At 41.3% G+C, this 15,316-nt stretch overlaps 3 protein-coding genes across 3 annotated transcripts; 1 reads left to right on the top strand and 2 right to left on the bottom strand.

Annotated features, from left to right (window-relative positions):
• Positions 1 to 1,036: 1,036 nt before the first annotated feature.
• LOC133013913 (free fatty acid receptor 2-like) lies at positions 1,037 to 1,957 on the bottom strand. Its single transcript, XM_061080997.1, has one exon. The coding sequence runs from the start codon at positions 1,955 to 1,957 to the stop codon at positions 1,037 to 1,039; it is 921 nt and encodes a 306-aa protein (XP_060936980.1).
• A 3,805-nt stretch (positions 1,958 to 5,762) lies between these two features.
• On the bottom strand, positions 5,763 to 6,683 carry LOC133013912 (free fatty acid receptor 2-like). Its single transcript, XM_061080996.1, has one exon. It carries the CDS (start codon positions 6,681 to 6,683, stop codon positions 5,763 to 5,765), a length of 921 nt encoding a protein of 306 aa, XP_060936979.1.
• A 1,993-nt stretch (positions 6,684 to 8,676) lies between these two features.
• Positions 8,677 to 14,984, top strand: LOC133013911 (sialoadhesin). The gene is made up of 9 exons (XM_061080995.1): positions 8,677 to 8,787; positions 10,409 to 10,466; positions 11,246 to 11,647; positions 12,680 to 12,991; positions 13,073 to 13,336; positions 13,538 to 13,810; positions 14,213 to 14,315; positions 14,415 to 14,580; positions 14,667 to 14,984. The coding sequence occupies exons 1-9, from the start codon at positions 8,677 to 8,679 to the stop codon at positions 14,820 to 14,822; spliced, it is 1,845 nt and encodes a 614-aa protein (XP_060936978.1). The 3' UTR covers positions 14,823 to 14,984.
• The last annotated feature ends 332 nt before the right edge of the window (positions 14,985 to 15,316 follow it).

Genomic DNA, 15,316 nt, shown 5'->3' with positions numbered 1-15,316 from the left:
GTACACAAAAGTACAAAAGTGGAGGATGGGCTTGTATTATTTTTGTAGGTATCTCTTCCTCATCAGAATAAATGTCCACAGTACCCAAATATCCCATCGGGCATGAATGATGTGTTTTGTGGTGAATTTGAATATCATGTACAGTGACAGTCCATTCGGCCTGTTGCACAAACTATTGGTGCACAGTGTGAACTTCACCTGAAATGACCTTTGTATTACAGACTGCCGCCTCTCCTGGTCCTACATACTGGGTTGGGTCCAATACACAGGTGCATTCAACTTCACTGTATAAGCTGTTTCTTGCTGATAGTCAACAAAACCTGTTTAAAAAAAAGAAACTGCTGTCACAAATATTTCTGTCATTTTCCTAAAGCTTTATTCGGAACAATTGTTAGAGAGGCTGTTGAAAAGACCCCTCGATATAGTTTCAATATACACACATATTATCAAACTCACACAATAACATCAGATATACTGGATAACTAAGAGAAAAAATGAATATTTACATTTAAAAAATATATTTTCTGTCTATAACTTGTTATTGTTCCACTGTCTTGTACTTGGCCTATCTGTGTGCTGAAGAAAATGCCTTTGTGGCTTTATTTCTAATTTTTTTTTTTGGTGGTATATTCTACATGTGTGCCTACAGAAAGCATGAGTGCAGAAGAGTGGCTGGCCCGCACACAAGCTACTGTGTCAAGGGCACAAATGATTTTAATTCCCATTCAAAAATAGAGAAAATAGTAAAATAATAACATTTGGAATTTTGCATATGCAAATATAATGTCTATACATTGTTTTTCAAAAGCAACACAGTCACTTTCAACAGGATCAAATCACACTTCAGATTTTTTAAGACATTGTTTTAGAAAGATAAATAAATGTGAAATTTAAGCTTGCATCAAAACAACTTCTGAAGCATATGGTACTTCTTGCTGGGTAGGATTGGCTCCAGGATAAGCGGTAGAGCTAATAGATGGATAATGAATGCAATAATATACAGGACAATAATAAAATTAAAGTTGGACAGTGTCTTTTACCCTGGGTTAGAGCCTGTGCCCTGATTTTGTAACTCTGAAACAGTGAGTGCACGTTTCCTGAAAATTGACTTTTTACTGTTGCAGTGGAAGCTAGAGGAAGAAAAGTAGAATATGATGGGATCAATGCAGGTGTTGAAGGTGCTAAGCAGCAAAACATAGTACCTCCATTCTGGGCTCTTACCCTCAATGAAACCCACTACATGAGAGATATTGTATGGTAGCATGCAAATGAGGAACACGGCTAGAGTCCCCAAGGCCATACCGATGGCTTTCTGCTTCTGCATGCGGGATATCCTGGGGCGGCTGTACAGGATCAAGATGCATTGCACGTAGCAGTAAACACAAATTACAAGAGGTAAAAGGCAGAGAACAAAGAAAACCTCCAAACGTATCGGGAGGAGGACATCCAGCTGCTTCTCCGTAAAGTTTGCATAGCAAGCATAGGCCTGGTCATCAGGCTTTTCGCTGGCTAGGGATGGGTGGTGCAGGGTGATGATAGTTATACTGCAGTGTGCAAAGGAGATCAGCCAAATGACTGCACTCATCACTACTGCATACACAGGTTTGTGCAGCCGATGATAGGTGATAGGGAAGGCGAGTGCAATGTAGCGAACCAGACTGACAGCCATCAGCAACAAGGAGCTGGTGTAGATGGTGGAGAAGAAGATGTAGGCGGTGAGGGAGCACAGGAACTGGGGCAGATTCCACTTCATGTCTAAATCTGCGTCGTACATCTTGAGAGGAAGGATGATCAAGAAGAGCAGGTCTGAGACGGTCAGATTGAGTAGCAGGATGTCTGTTGGATTTGCCTTGACATGGATCTTGACACTGAAGGCATAGAGAGCCAGGAGGTTGGCTGGGAAGCCAATCACGAAGGTTATTATGTACACCGAGAGAATCACCTCACTGCTCACCATGGTCTACGGACCTGAACCAAAGTAAGTGAACAAACATCAATCAAATGTAGGAATGATAGGCTGCATATACAAATGTACAATACTTAACTTCTGATTGAAACTGGTACTAAATAAACCTCATATGGGGGCTACCATCTTACGCTTTTGACGGCAAAGTCTGCGCAGTGGTGATTGTGGTAAAGAGCAGCGGTATCGAAGTTCTGCCGACACAGATGTTCTACTAGTTGCGAATCAATTATGAGTTAAAATCCAATTTACAGCTAAAAGTTGCACAAACACTTGAACAAACCTCATCTGTGAGCAAAATGTAATCGATGTTCACTTTTACTTTTTAGCTTGGTCCACCCACCAGGTCACAATCGAGATGATTTGGCTTCACTTCTGGGAGCTGTCATGTCTTACATTTAACAGACTAATGAGACTATAGTATGTAGTTACAACCATCATTGCATTTAAAATGTTATACCATAAAAACAGGTACTTCCTGAATATATATTGCAAATCTAGAAATGTAAGCTCTATCTTTAAGTATCATTTCCTTTTTTTTTATACAAGAATCAATTCAGTAAACAAACATCATAAAATCAATACAGAAAAACTGCAAAACAAATGAGCCAAGCTGTCAATCTCAGACTCCAAACACAAAATATGGAAAATTGGTTGATAAGGTAAAAATAAAAATCGACTTACCTAATAAACAATGTTGTAAAATGTTGAACTCTATGTTTTTTTACTTGCTGTGCCTCCTGCTTTCAAAGATGAGCTGATATAAGCAGTACCTGCAAAGCTGTACTCTTCTGTTCCTATGCTAATGTATGCAAAACAGCAGATTCATTTTGACTTTCACACGTCTAAATTAAGAACCTCCTCCCATTACATAAACTCTAACATTGATAATAAGGTTTTGATTTCATCAGGCCATGGTTATGCATTTATACTTATTTACACTTACGCAATAATTTTAAATACACTGATTATTTTCCACATAGAGAATCGATTAAGGACATCCCTCTTTGCAGTTCCATGTCATCAATATTGGTTTCACTTCCTGTTAGCACTGTCTACATTAGCATCAGTTTCACTGCTACAGGGAATAAACAAGGCCGACTCAAACAGTTCTGAGCATGTAATTCAAGTCAATACTGCTCTTAGGCTGCAACTACTACAAGGAGCTTATTGTATGAAGCAGCAGCAGAAGATGTCCTTTTTCTATTACATTTAATTTAGCTGACGCTTTTATCCAAAATGACTTAAAATAAGTGCATTCAACCATGAGGGTACAAACCCAGAACAACAAGAATCCAGAAAGTACAATTTCTTCAAAAAAGCAAAACTACAAGGTGCCATTTAAGTGCTACTAAATTGTCAGTTTAAAATTGTATTCAAGGTATATTTGGAAGATGTGTGTTTTTAGGTTGCGGCGGAAGATGTGTAAACTTTTGTTGCGGGTGGAAATCAAAGGCAGGAGTCGTCGTTCTCCAGTTAAAATTAAGCAGGTTTATTCAGAGGTCACAGGTCAGGAAACTGCTGTGTCCAGTAAATGATCATGCACGGACCACTGATCCTACACAGTCAGCTGCAAAGGAAAAATGGCACTTAGACAAAGTGTGCACATACTTTATATATCCATATACTGGGCGTGACAGAGGTTATTGTACGCGCGGCAGTGCCTCGTTGGCTGGTTCACAAGGCAGTTTGCCTTCCTGGCTCGTTGGGTCCTCCTCCTGGCGTCGCGTGTTGATGATGCTGTAGGTGCGCGCCATTGCTATGGTTACCAGAGGTCATAGTGTTCTGGCCTCAAAGCATTCTAAGACTGAGGATCTCACAGGAGAGAGGACGTCTTAGAAATTAATATAATGAAGTGATTCATGGAAAACTGTGAGAAAAGGCATGCAAACCTTTTCCTGTTTGATAAGAGCATGAAACATCTGAAGTTGAGGTGACGTAGTGTGTGTGTGTGTGTGTGAGTGAGGTCTGCTCGTTATCTGCCTTACCTCCCTCAGATGTTGGTCCTCTGCCTTGTATGTGTGTGTGTGTGTGTGTAGTTAATGCTCAAAGGACATGGTATGTGTATGTCAATACTTTCATCTATCCGGATGTCCATGGGGATCTCATTCTACCATTTAGGCGCCAGGACAGCAAAGAGTCGTGATTTTGATGAGTGTTTAGCTTGCAGTGAGGGAGCAACAAGCCAATTGGCAGAAGCAGAGCGGAATGAATGGGCTGAAGTGTAATGTTTGACCATTTCCTGGATGTAGACTGGATCCGATCCGTTCGCAGAAGGGTCCGCAAGTACTAATGTTTTGAAACGGACGCGGGCAGCCACCGGTAACCAGTGAAGGGGGCGGAGTTCTGTGAGTCCTCAGATCAGCAGGTCATGTATTGCAAATCAATGCAATACACTTGTGCAGTACAAGGTTTCATCACGCAGTGCTTTCCATTGTACAATTACTGTGTCTGTTCTTAAATCTTACCGATGTGCTTGATGTGCTGTTTGAAGTCCAGTGAAGTCGTCTTGCTAGTTTTGTGGCTCCTGTGTTTGTGTTTCTGCTGCACGATGCAGCTCTTTTGCTGAAGTTCTTAGGCAGGTGCTCGCGTCGCTGCCTTTTGGAAGGCTTTAGCAGTCCACTCCAGTCAAGCCTGCTTGAAGGTTGGTGGAGCTTGGATTGGGAGGAGGCTTCCCTGGTGAGGTGAGCTGCAAGCTGCACCTCTCCTCCATTGAAGTTGAGCAGACAGAGAGGTGGGCTCCTCTCGGAGAGTTAAGTAAAAAGAGGAAGAGGTGGGCTTATATTGGCCTGGTGACCTCATGGGTCATGGGCCCAGAGTTACCAATAGTGTTTGAAGCTTGTGTCCCCGGTCAGTTTTCACACGTCAGTGTGACGTTGAAGCACCCTGAGAGACTGAGTTCTGGAGACTCTGGTTTGTCTCCAGAACAAAGAACGTGTGGCCAGGGTTTGACTCCACATGTAAGCCGGACTGTAGTTCACAAATACCAGGTCCCAAAAGAGTCAACTAAATCAGTTTGAATTCCTCCTTGAATATTACAACTATGTCTTTTCATGAGAAACAAATGATATAGTAAAAATTAAACTGCTGCCACACATATTTCAGTCATTATCCCAAAGCTTTATTCATAATAATTGTTAAAGAGGCTGTTGGAATAATCCCTCGATATAGTCTCCATAAACATACATATTATCAAACTCACACAATAAGCTTCAAATATACTAGATAACTTCGAGAAAAAAATAATCTTTTCATTTAAAAATAGTTATTGCTCCACTATCTTGTACTTGGCATATCTGTGTGCTGAAGAAATGCCTTTGTGGCTTTATTTCTGACTTTTGTTTTTTGATGCAGGTGTATTCTACATGTGTGCCTACAGAAAGCATGCGTGCAGAAGAGTGGCTGGCCCGTGTTAAAGTAAACACAAGCTACTGTGTCAAGGGCACAAATGATTTGAATTCCCATTTAAAAATAGAAAACCTTCTGTAAAAGATAAAATTTTGAATTTTGCATATGCAAATAAAATGTCTCTGCATTCTTTTTTTAAAGGGCCTACATTTTTTTTCAAAAGCAACACAGTCACTTTCAACAGGATCAGATCACACTTCAGATTTTTTAAGACATTTTTCTATAAAGATAAATAAATGTGAAATTTAAGCTTGCATTAAAACAACTTCTGAAGCATGTGGTACTTCTTGCTGGGTAGAATTGGCTCCAGGATAAGCGGTAGAGGTAATAGATAAATAATGAATGGAATAATATACAGGACAATAATAACATTAAAGCTGGACAGTGTCTTTTATCCTGGGTTAGAGCCTGTGCCCTGATTTTGTAACTCTGAAACAGTGAGTGTACGTTTCCTGAAAATTGACTTTTTACTGTTGCAGTGGAAGCTAGAGGAAGAAAAGTAGAAGATGATGGGATCAATACAGGTGTTGAAGGTGCTAAGCAGCAAAACGTAGTACCTCCATTCTGGGCTCCTACCCTCAATGAAACCCACTACATGAGAGATATTGTATGGTAGCATGCAAATGAGGAACACGGCTAGAGTCCCCAAGGCCATACCGATGGCTTTCTGCTTCTGCATGCGGGATATCCTGGGGCGGCTGTACAGGATCAAGATGCATTGCACATAGCAGTAAACACAAATTACAAGAGGTACAAGGCAGAGAACAAAGAAAACCTCCAAACGTATCGGGAGGACGACATCCAGCTGCTTCTCCGTAAAGTTTGCATAGCAAGCATATGCCTGGCCATCAGGGGTTTCTCTGGCTAGGGATGGGTGGTGCTGGGTGATGATAGTTATACTGCAGTGTGCAAAGGAGATCAGCCAAATGACTGCACTCATCACTACTGCATACACAGGTTTGTGCAGCCGATGATAGGTGATAGGGAAGGCGAGTGCAATGTAGCGAACCAGACTGACAGCCATCAGCAACAAAGAGCTGGTGTAGATGGTGGAGGCGAAGATGAAGGTGGTGAGGGAGCACAGGAACTCGGGCAGTTTCCACATCATGTCTAAATCTGCCTCATACACCTTGAGAGGAAGGCTGAGCAAGAAGAGCAGGTCGGAGACGGTCAGATTGAGTAGCAGGATGTCTGTTGGATTTGCCTTAACATGGATCTTGACACTGAAGGCATAGAGAGCCAGGAGGTTGGCTGGGAAGCCAATCACGAGGGTTATTATGTACACCGAGAGAATCACCTCGCTGTTCACCATGGTCAATGGACCTGAACCAAATAAATAAAAGGAAGTGAACAAACATCAATCAAGTTGTAGGAATGATAGCCTGCATATACAAATGTACAATACTTTACTTCTGATTTAAACTGAAACTAAATATGCCTCATATGCTACCATCTTACGCTTTTGACCTCAATTTTGACGACAAATTCTGTGCAGCGGTGATTGTGGTCAAGAGCAGCGGTATCGAAGGTTTGCCGATACAGGGGTTCATCCAGTTTCGATCACTTATGAGAAAAAATGTAATTGATGTGTACTTTTATCTTGGATGATTTGGCTTCACTTCTGGGAGCTGTCATGTCGTACATTTTACAGACTAATGAGACTATAGTATGAAGTAACAACCATCATTGCATTTAAAATGTTATACCCTATGAACAGTTACTTCTTGAACGTATATCGCAAATCTAGAAATTAAAGTTATATTTTCTTTTTTTATAGAAGAATGAATTAAGTAAACAATACAGAAAAACTGCAAAACAAACGAGCCAAGCTCTCAATCTCAGACTCCAAACACCAAATGGGGAAAAATTGTTAAGGTAAAAAAAAAAATCAACTCACCTAATAAACGTTTTGAAAATGTTACGGCTTCAAGAAGGAAACTAGAGCTCCATGTTTTGTCCTTGCTGTGCCTCCTGCTTTCAAAGGTGAGCTGATGTTAAACAATATCTGCAAAGAGTCAAACAAGTGAGTCAAATTCTTCTGTTCCTATGCTAATGTATGCAAAACAGCATATGCATTTTGACTATCATACGTGTTAATAAAGAACCTCCTCCCATTACACAAACTCTAAACATGATAATAAGGTTTGGAGTTCATCAGCCCATGGGTCTAGTTTTATTCTTATTTACACCAATGTAAATTAGCATCAGTTTCACTGCTACAAGGAATAAACACGGCCGACTCAAACAGTTCTGAGCATGTATTTCAAGTCAATACTGCTCTTAGGCTGCAGCTACTACAAGGAGCTTATTGTATGAAGCAGCAGCAGAAGAAGTCCTCAGATCAGCAGGTCATGTATTGCACATCAATGCAATACAGGATTTCATCACTCAGTGCTCTCGATTGTTCAATTACTGAGAATAATCTTACATCATACATGATGACAAATTGGGCTGCAGTTGTCGTTTTAAAACATGACCTTTGAAAAAGTCGCTGACAAATCGGTCCCAGCATGAGGCCTGTTTAACAGCTGATCCAGAGCTTTCTATCGTATCTGGGATCTTCCCCAGCAGGTTGATGTCTGAGTGATACATTTTTTTAATTTTAAGATTAAGATTAACATACATTTATTTATCCCACACACATGCACGCACAGGCACACTCATGCAAGGGGAAATTAAACCTTTGCTTTTAACCCATCTGGTGCCAGACAAACAGAGCAGTGGCCTGTGTCGCCCGGGGAGCAAATGTTAGGGGAGTAAGGTGCCTTGCTCAGGGGCACTAGACAGGGTAGGGAGAATCCTCTTGGATTTTTGGACAGTTCAATCTAGGTTCGTCTTTTTGTTGTTTCTCCGTGGAGTCGAACCAGAGACGAGCCAGAGACCTTTTCTGCCCATAGTCCAAGTTTCTGCCACTAGTCCACCGCCTCTCCCAAATGGGGATCTACTGAGGATTGCTGATTGTCTTATGTTGTTCTGGTACAATTCACCAAATCAGCTGTGCGCAAATACAGATGAATTGAAAGTGGATTCAGTTTTCAAGCTCTGCGTTGAGGAATGAATGAAGATTACATCAGTAACTTAATTGCAAACTCACTTTTTACTGAGTACATTTCATCAAACAATGTATATATGGCTACATATTTACGACTTTCTGTATAAGTAGTAAAAAGTGATTAACAGCGTTGGTAATTGCTGGCTTTGTTTTTGTCAATCATACAATTTTAAGGCTGGTTTACTGTTTAATTGTAGTGTACAGCATCTCTGGAAGAAATGCTTTGGATGCTCTCACTGGTCTTGTTGTGAGAATGACGGATGCCGCAGGGAGAAAGCTTCTCTTGATTAAAGCCACCAACAGCTGGGACACTGGCACCTTCAAATCCATGGCAATGTTTCTAACAGGACTGTTCCAATCCCAGGTGAGTTGGAACTCATCTAATTCCTCCAAGATGAAGAGCTCCTGGCTCCTTCTTTGTTAGCCGCACAATAAATAGACTGTGAGATAATTTAATCAAATCAATCAAATAATAAATAAAGAATGGGACTTAATCAATCCTCATATATGAAGGGTTTTTACCATTATGAAGACAACAAACTATAAATAATGTAATGATACTTTAAAAATGAATATATATATCAGGAGACTGACATCCTTGCTCTTCCATTGGAGTATTTAGCTATAGGCCCTTTACACTTCTAATCTGTGGATCATATTGTAAACACACATGATATATAAGGTACAACATGATGTCATCTTATGTTTATTTGTTGGACACCATGCTTTTTGATTTAGGAAACTGTTTTGCCTGAGGATTTGTATCACTCGCAGCTGAACGAGGCTGCGCATAGTTCTGGGCTTTGCTCAAATGTTCACCATCTTAGCTTGAAAGCATACTTACACAGTTGTATTAGCGTACTAGAAGGGTCATTTGCTTTTTCAAGACCAAAGTTTTAGACCCCATGATGTCACTAAATGAAAAGTTAGGAGATTGTCAAAGTCATTACACCTCATCCAGAGGGGGGCATGAATGTCTGAGACAAATTTCACAGCAATTCACCGGGTCGTTGTGAAGACATTTCGTTTATAGCTGAGCTGAATGGGCTTTTATTAATTTTATACTCCTTTCATCCCAAAGTCAGCAAAAATGACTTGGCAGAGCATCACATTGATTCCACCCTGTGCACCGTTAATAATCCTTTAGCACCTCTATTGCTTAGCCACTTTTGTCCCTCACTGTGTACAGTAAGGTTTTGTGTAATTATATTATTCACCCTTCTGATGCTCCCTTTTATACATATACTTATAATCATCAGGTATATTAACACAACCACACCTCCTTCTGTTACTGTCCCTGTCATCCTTGCATTGTATTTGCACCCAGACCTGCAGATCTGCACAGTAATGATCCTTTAAATCCCCTAAAAAACTCAAAGAAACATAAAATTCATTTCAAAACAGTGTTTTTTCAATTTGTATATATTTTCACTGTGATGAAACAGGTTGTTTGCTCTTTCTTAACAGTCTGTTGTTGGAATACAAAAGTTATTGATGCGATGCCCATCTTCAGCAGCACTGCAGTAGATTGTTGTCAGGCTGAAGTTAATCAATACTCTCTTTTATTCAACTTTCTGTGGAGCTTTTATCGCTGCTACTTTTGTAGTTTATTTGAGACTGTCTGTGTTGACAGAGGGAATCAGGAAAAGGGCTTTGAGGAAATGGCAAACAGCATGAGAGTGACTCACACGTTGTCATGTGTTGTCTCACAAATACTTGCTGAGGTCTTTCTTTCCTTAGCGAAACAATTCCTAGCTCCACCACATTTGAAATGTTTGAATCATTTGCAAGTCCATAATTAAATAAGTATAAAACGATAGTGTCTGCTATTAGAATTTAACTTATAGGAATTAACTACTGCACAAACATAAGATTGGAGGTTAAAGATTGGGCATCAAGGTGAAGTTACAGCAGGAACACATGAAATAATCCCACTTCCCCCTCTTTGCCCATGAGTTCTGCCGTCCCTGTTTCTGTGTCCACAGAGCAGGGTTGCAGACATGCATGTGGACACTGTCTTTCTTCTGTGTCCGCTGATTTTTGGTGAGTTATTCAATCCAATACCTATGCTTTTTTATGCATTTACTGTGATTTAAATGTAAATTTCAGGGACATATATTAATGTCACTATGAAGTTACGACTTGAGACCACTAAATGTACCATAACTTTTAATGTAATACATAGTAGACATTGTTATTCTTTTTATCTGGCAATGTCTCCTGCAGAATTATTTGTACTGGACAATGATATTCCATCCACCGATGGGAATAATTTATACTGCCTAAACAATGATATCCTTGTGTGTCATCTCCATGAATATTGATAATATATGTACGTGGCTTGAAATAAAGACTTTTTCTTTTCTTATTTGACTGCATAATATCCACATAATAAGCTTGTGGTTGTAGATTAGTTCCAGAGACAAAAGAGCATTCGCCAGCTTCCCTTTTTCTAAATTTACATCTGTTGCAAAACCTCCGTGGGTCATGTTGTGCATTTGCAGACTGGGCAGTAAATTCAACAATTCCAACCTCGTGCTAAAAGAAATGTGCAAATGCCGACCTGTCTTCTTTCAAAGGATTCATTAAGTTATTTTTTTATTGACCGTGAAGACCGTGCAAACTTTTTAATTGGTCACACTCTTGGGAAACGTCTTTTGCTCCACAGCTCCTCAAATTAAAACAGAAAGAATTGCACACAGAATTAAATGGTTGGATAACTTGCAATTTAGCCTATTGACTCCATTCATTAAAGCCTAAACCTATGATAAAACTTTAACTGATTCTCCTTGGTAATGATTTTAATGTTCTCTGACACACAGCAGCCGTGTGGAGGGGGGTCCAGGCTGTCTCTCCTGCGCCCTCAGTCCCTGACCGTGTCCAGGCTCTGGTGGGATCCTGCGTGGTGATTCCCTGCTCTTTCACTCCTCTAGCTCCTCATCCTCTCAGGGGGAGGAAGGACAGGATGGACGTCCGACTGAGGTTCAGAGGCGGTGGCCATTTATTCTCTCTGCGGAGCACTGCCTTCAACAGCGAGGACAGGAGTCAAGTGAGCAGGGATTTCCAAGGCCGCGCATCCCTCTTTGGGCGAATCGCAGATGGAGACTGCTCGGTGAAGATCGAGAGGATCAGCCTGGACGACTCACGCATGTTTGAGGTGGCTCTGAAGACAGGCGATGACTTACTCTGGGGAAAATCAAGCAGCTTCAATTTGGATGTAGTTGGTGAGTATAGGGAAGACATTGCACTGTCCTAGTTTCAACCAGATCATGTGAGTATACAGGCTGTAGGACGTTAGAGCAAAAGAGAATCACATTGGGGAAGAAATAGTAGAAAATAAGAGCATTTTTCGACACGTGGCCAAACCCCAAAAAGATGAGATGAAGTCATATTTATCATAAAGTGAAACAAATTTCTGAAATGCATGCATTGCATATGTATATTGTTACACCTTGACTCAGGTGGTGCAACAAGAACCACATAAGGCCACAAAGTTCTGTAGTCATAGTCTTTATTCTATCAAGAATCAAGATCATCGGTCCGACTCCGCCAAAACACACCCAAGCACAGGAGACAACTCCACCTTGTTGTCACAATATTATCCTGGCAAGACCATTATGGCAAACAGAGAATAAAATTATTATACAAGAATGAACAAGCTTTATAAGATTCAACAAGTACAGAACAAAACTAAAATTTAAATGAGACATATACTCATAATTGGTTCATTTTAATTTGTGTTATTACTTGAAAAGGTTTTCATGCTCTAAAGTTCTGAAACGACGTCACTGTCCTTAATTTTTATTGCTGCAGCTCCTCTTTTCAGCCTCTGTCTGAAACACTTGGTTTCAGCCCCTCGCTCTTTGAGGCCCCCTCCTGATAAATTTCAGTCTGCTATGATTGGCCAGCTGAAACAGCTGGGTTTGTTAGTGGGCGTGTCTTGAGGCAAAGCGTATATTATGCAAATGCCTTGTCTTTTTAACTTTGCAGAACTTTTGCATACACAAAAAGCCTATATAACATACTTGAGGAAAGAGAAATCATGTTTCTCCTTAAATATAATTTAAAAAAAATGTAACACCTTAAATAGGCTAAACTTTCACAATGATTAAATTGACTATAAAAATGGAAATCCGGGACAAACCACTTCTGTAGGAGATTTCCTGTGATGCTTGTGTAGAATTATTATATGTCTTTAATAAAACACAGGGTTAGTGTTCAAACAAAATCATGATGGAGATTTTCCTCGCTGACAGACGCTCCTGAGGCTCCGATCATCAGCGGAAGGTCGGCAGCCACAGAAGGAGAGCTGGTCACCTTGAACTGCTCCGTCAGCTATCACTGTCCCTCCAGACCTCCAACCCTGAAGTGGAGCTGGGAGAGAGGAGTCCAGCCGAACAGCACCAAGCCTGGGGAGGTGCTGACACTCCGTCCGGACCCCCACAGGCTGATGTTACTGGCCCCGCTGTCGTTTATTGTGTCACAACAGGTGAAGCCCAGACTCAGGTGCCAGGTCACCTTCCCTGGAGCCAGATCAATGGCCACTACGAAGGATCTACACATTACTTGTAAGCAAAGCTCTGATGTTTATGTTTGTGTGTGTCTTGGTTTTCTCTCAAATTAATATCCTTGTGTTTTACGCTCTGTAGTTCCCCCAAAAGAGGTGAAGGTGCAGGTCCAGTCCTTGACGGTGCTGGAGGGGGGGAATGCACTGCTGGTTTGCTCATGTAAAGCTGATCCTCCAGTGTCACAGTACCACTGGTCCTACACTCAACACGGCCACACGGTGCACCTCCATCAGCGCACACACTCAGTCCGGTTGTACAACGTGACTCGAGACATGAAGGTCCGCTGCTCCGCTCACAACCTGATTGGTCGAGGAGAGTCCCGCCCCACGCCATTGAACATACAATGTAATCCTACTTCCTGTAATCCTACCTACCAATGACCATGAACTTGTAGACAAAAGTTACCTGCACATGTTTATATCCTCTTTACCCTGTTCTATAACCGTCTTAATCTTCAGTTATCATTTTGATTGAGTGACCCTTAGTGGGAGAAGTTACATATTGTGCGTTTAAAGAGTTTCAGATTTCATTCTTTCTGTCCTCCAGATAAACCAGCCATCGTCCAACTCTCCTCCACCTGTGTCGTAGAGGAGTTTGAGGTGTTGTGTCGGTGTTCGGTTACATCCAACCCCAAACCTGCGGTGACCTGGAGCGTTAACGGATCGGTTCCCCCTCATGATTACAACGTGTCGGTGACATCAGAGCCTCACGTACTAACTGCGACTCTGAGGGGCCACATGGACCAACCCCTCACTGTGATCTGCTTTGCTTTCAACGCTCTGGGGAACGACTCCCTGGTTTTGCTGCAGGGTGGAGAAGGTGAGTTCTGAGCTCTGTTTTTCCCACGTGAACAAAAGACAAGAGCTCGACCTCGGCCTCAGTATTCGCTGTGTGTCGGGCTGGTGTTGAACATCTGTGCAATGTGCCTGCAGCTTAAAGTCAAGGGGATAAACTGAAGTGCTGCACAGGTTGTTGTTGTACCTGTCTTGAATTCTAAATGTTGTATTGCTTCACATGTTATAAAAAATTTGTATGCATTCATATCCAGGATATTTTTGGCATAGTTTTTAGAGAAAGTGAAGACGTGTCGTCCATCTTTATTTACAATCTAAGATGTAAATCATAATCCAGGTCTTTCTATTCATGATGGAGAGGGAAACCTATATATTATATATATGTTTGAAATCATGATCCATTGTTGCTCTTTTCTTCCCTTTCCAGTGACAGCAGCTCTGTGGTGGTTGGTGATTCCTGCTGTGTCCATCTGCTCGCTCATATTCCTCCTGTCTCTTCTTTTCTGCTGCTGTCGGAGGAGAGCTGGAAAGTACGTGAGGGAAACCAGCCCTTTGAATGTTACACTGACATTTGTAAACAAGTGTTTTGCTGCGAGGTTCACACTCACCACTTGTTCTGCTCCTCTCAGAGAGGTCCTGAGCAGGAGTCCAGCTGTTTACCCTGAAGGACTGGGGATCTACCAGGACAGGATGCCTCTCTATATTAACTGCACAGAAGTGACTCACATCTACACCAACGGCAGCTACCAGCTCGTTTACCAGAACTGCACACCTCATTTTGTCCATAACAACCAGGTAACAGACAGTATTGCGTAGATTTCAATTTCAAAATCTATCATTCCTGAATTTTGGGGAGACTTTTAACATCTGACATTTTCCAGATTCGTCCAATCGGCAGAAGAGGAGGAGAGAAAAGAAGAGGAGGAGGAGGAGAGGGAGCAGGTGTCAACAGACGAGTCGCTCTCGGAGTCAGAGGCACAGGAGAGGTGCAGAGTGTGGCCGAGGCAGAAACTGCCATTTACCTTGAGATCCTCTGAGTCACATTATTCAACTGTTACATTACTTCAGACTCTACGAACGGGAATGCATATGTTTATAGCTGCTGGTTGGTTGTATATAGTCTGCATCCAAATGTCAACAGCATTTTAAAATCATGCCCAGTGATCTCTTGGTAATCTATTTCTATAATCTCCATATTCAACCACTGATTGGTGGCCTGTGACTTACCTCTGTGCTCGTTTTTTATATAAAAGATAAAAAAGCATAATAAAAGACATATTTCATCATTCAATCTTGTTGATGATCTACAACTTCTTTGAGCACACAAGCGCTGAGGCTCGGATTAGGTTTGCTTAGTACATTAGACATTTTTCAGTTTCATGTTTTTTTGACCATGTTCCTCCAGAGTGAGAAAAAAAAGCAGCTCAATCTATGATGAATCAGTGAGGGAAGTGTGTAACATTAACAAAAGTTCTGCTCTGTAAAGAGCCTCAGGAAGATTTGCCAGAATCAAGGATGCACTTCAGTTTCC

This window comes from Limanda limanda, chromosome 11, assembly GCF_963576545.1.
Source record: "Limanda limanda chromosome 11, fLimLim1.1, whole genome shotgun sequence".
In the NCBI taxonomy this organism is placed as follows: Eukaryota; Metazoa; Chordata; class Actinopteri; order Pleuronectiformes; family Pleuronectidae; genus Limanda; species Limanda limanda.
This window is presented reverse-complemented; position numbering and strand designations above follow the sequence as displayed.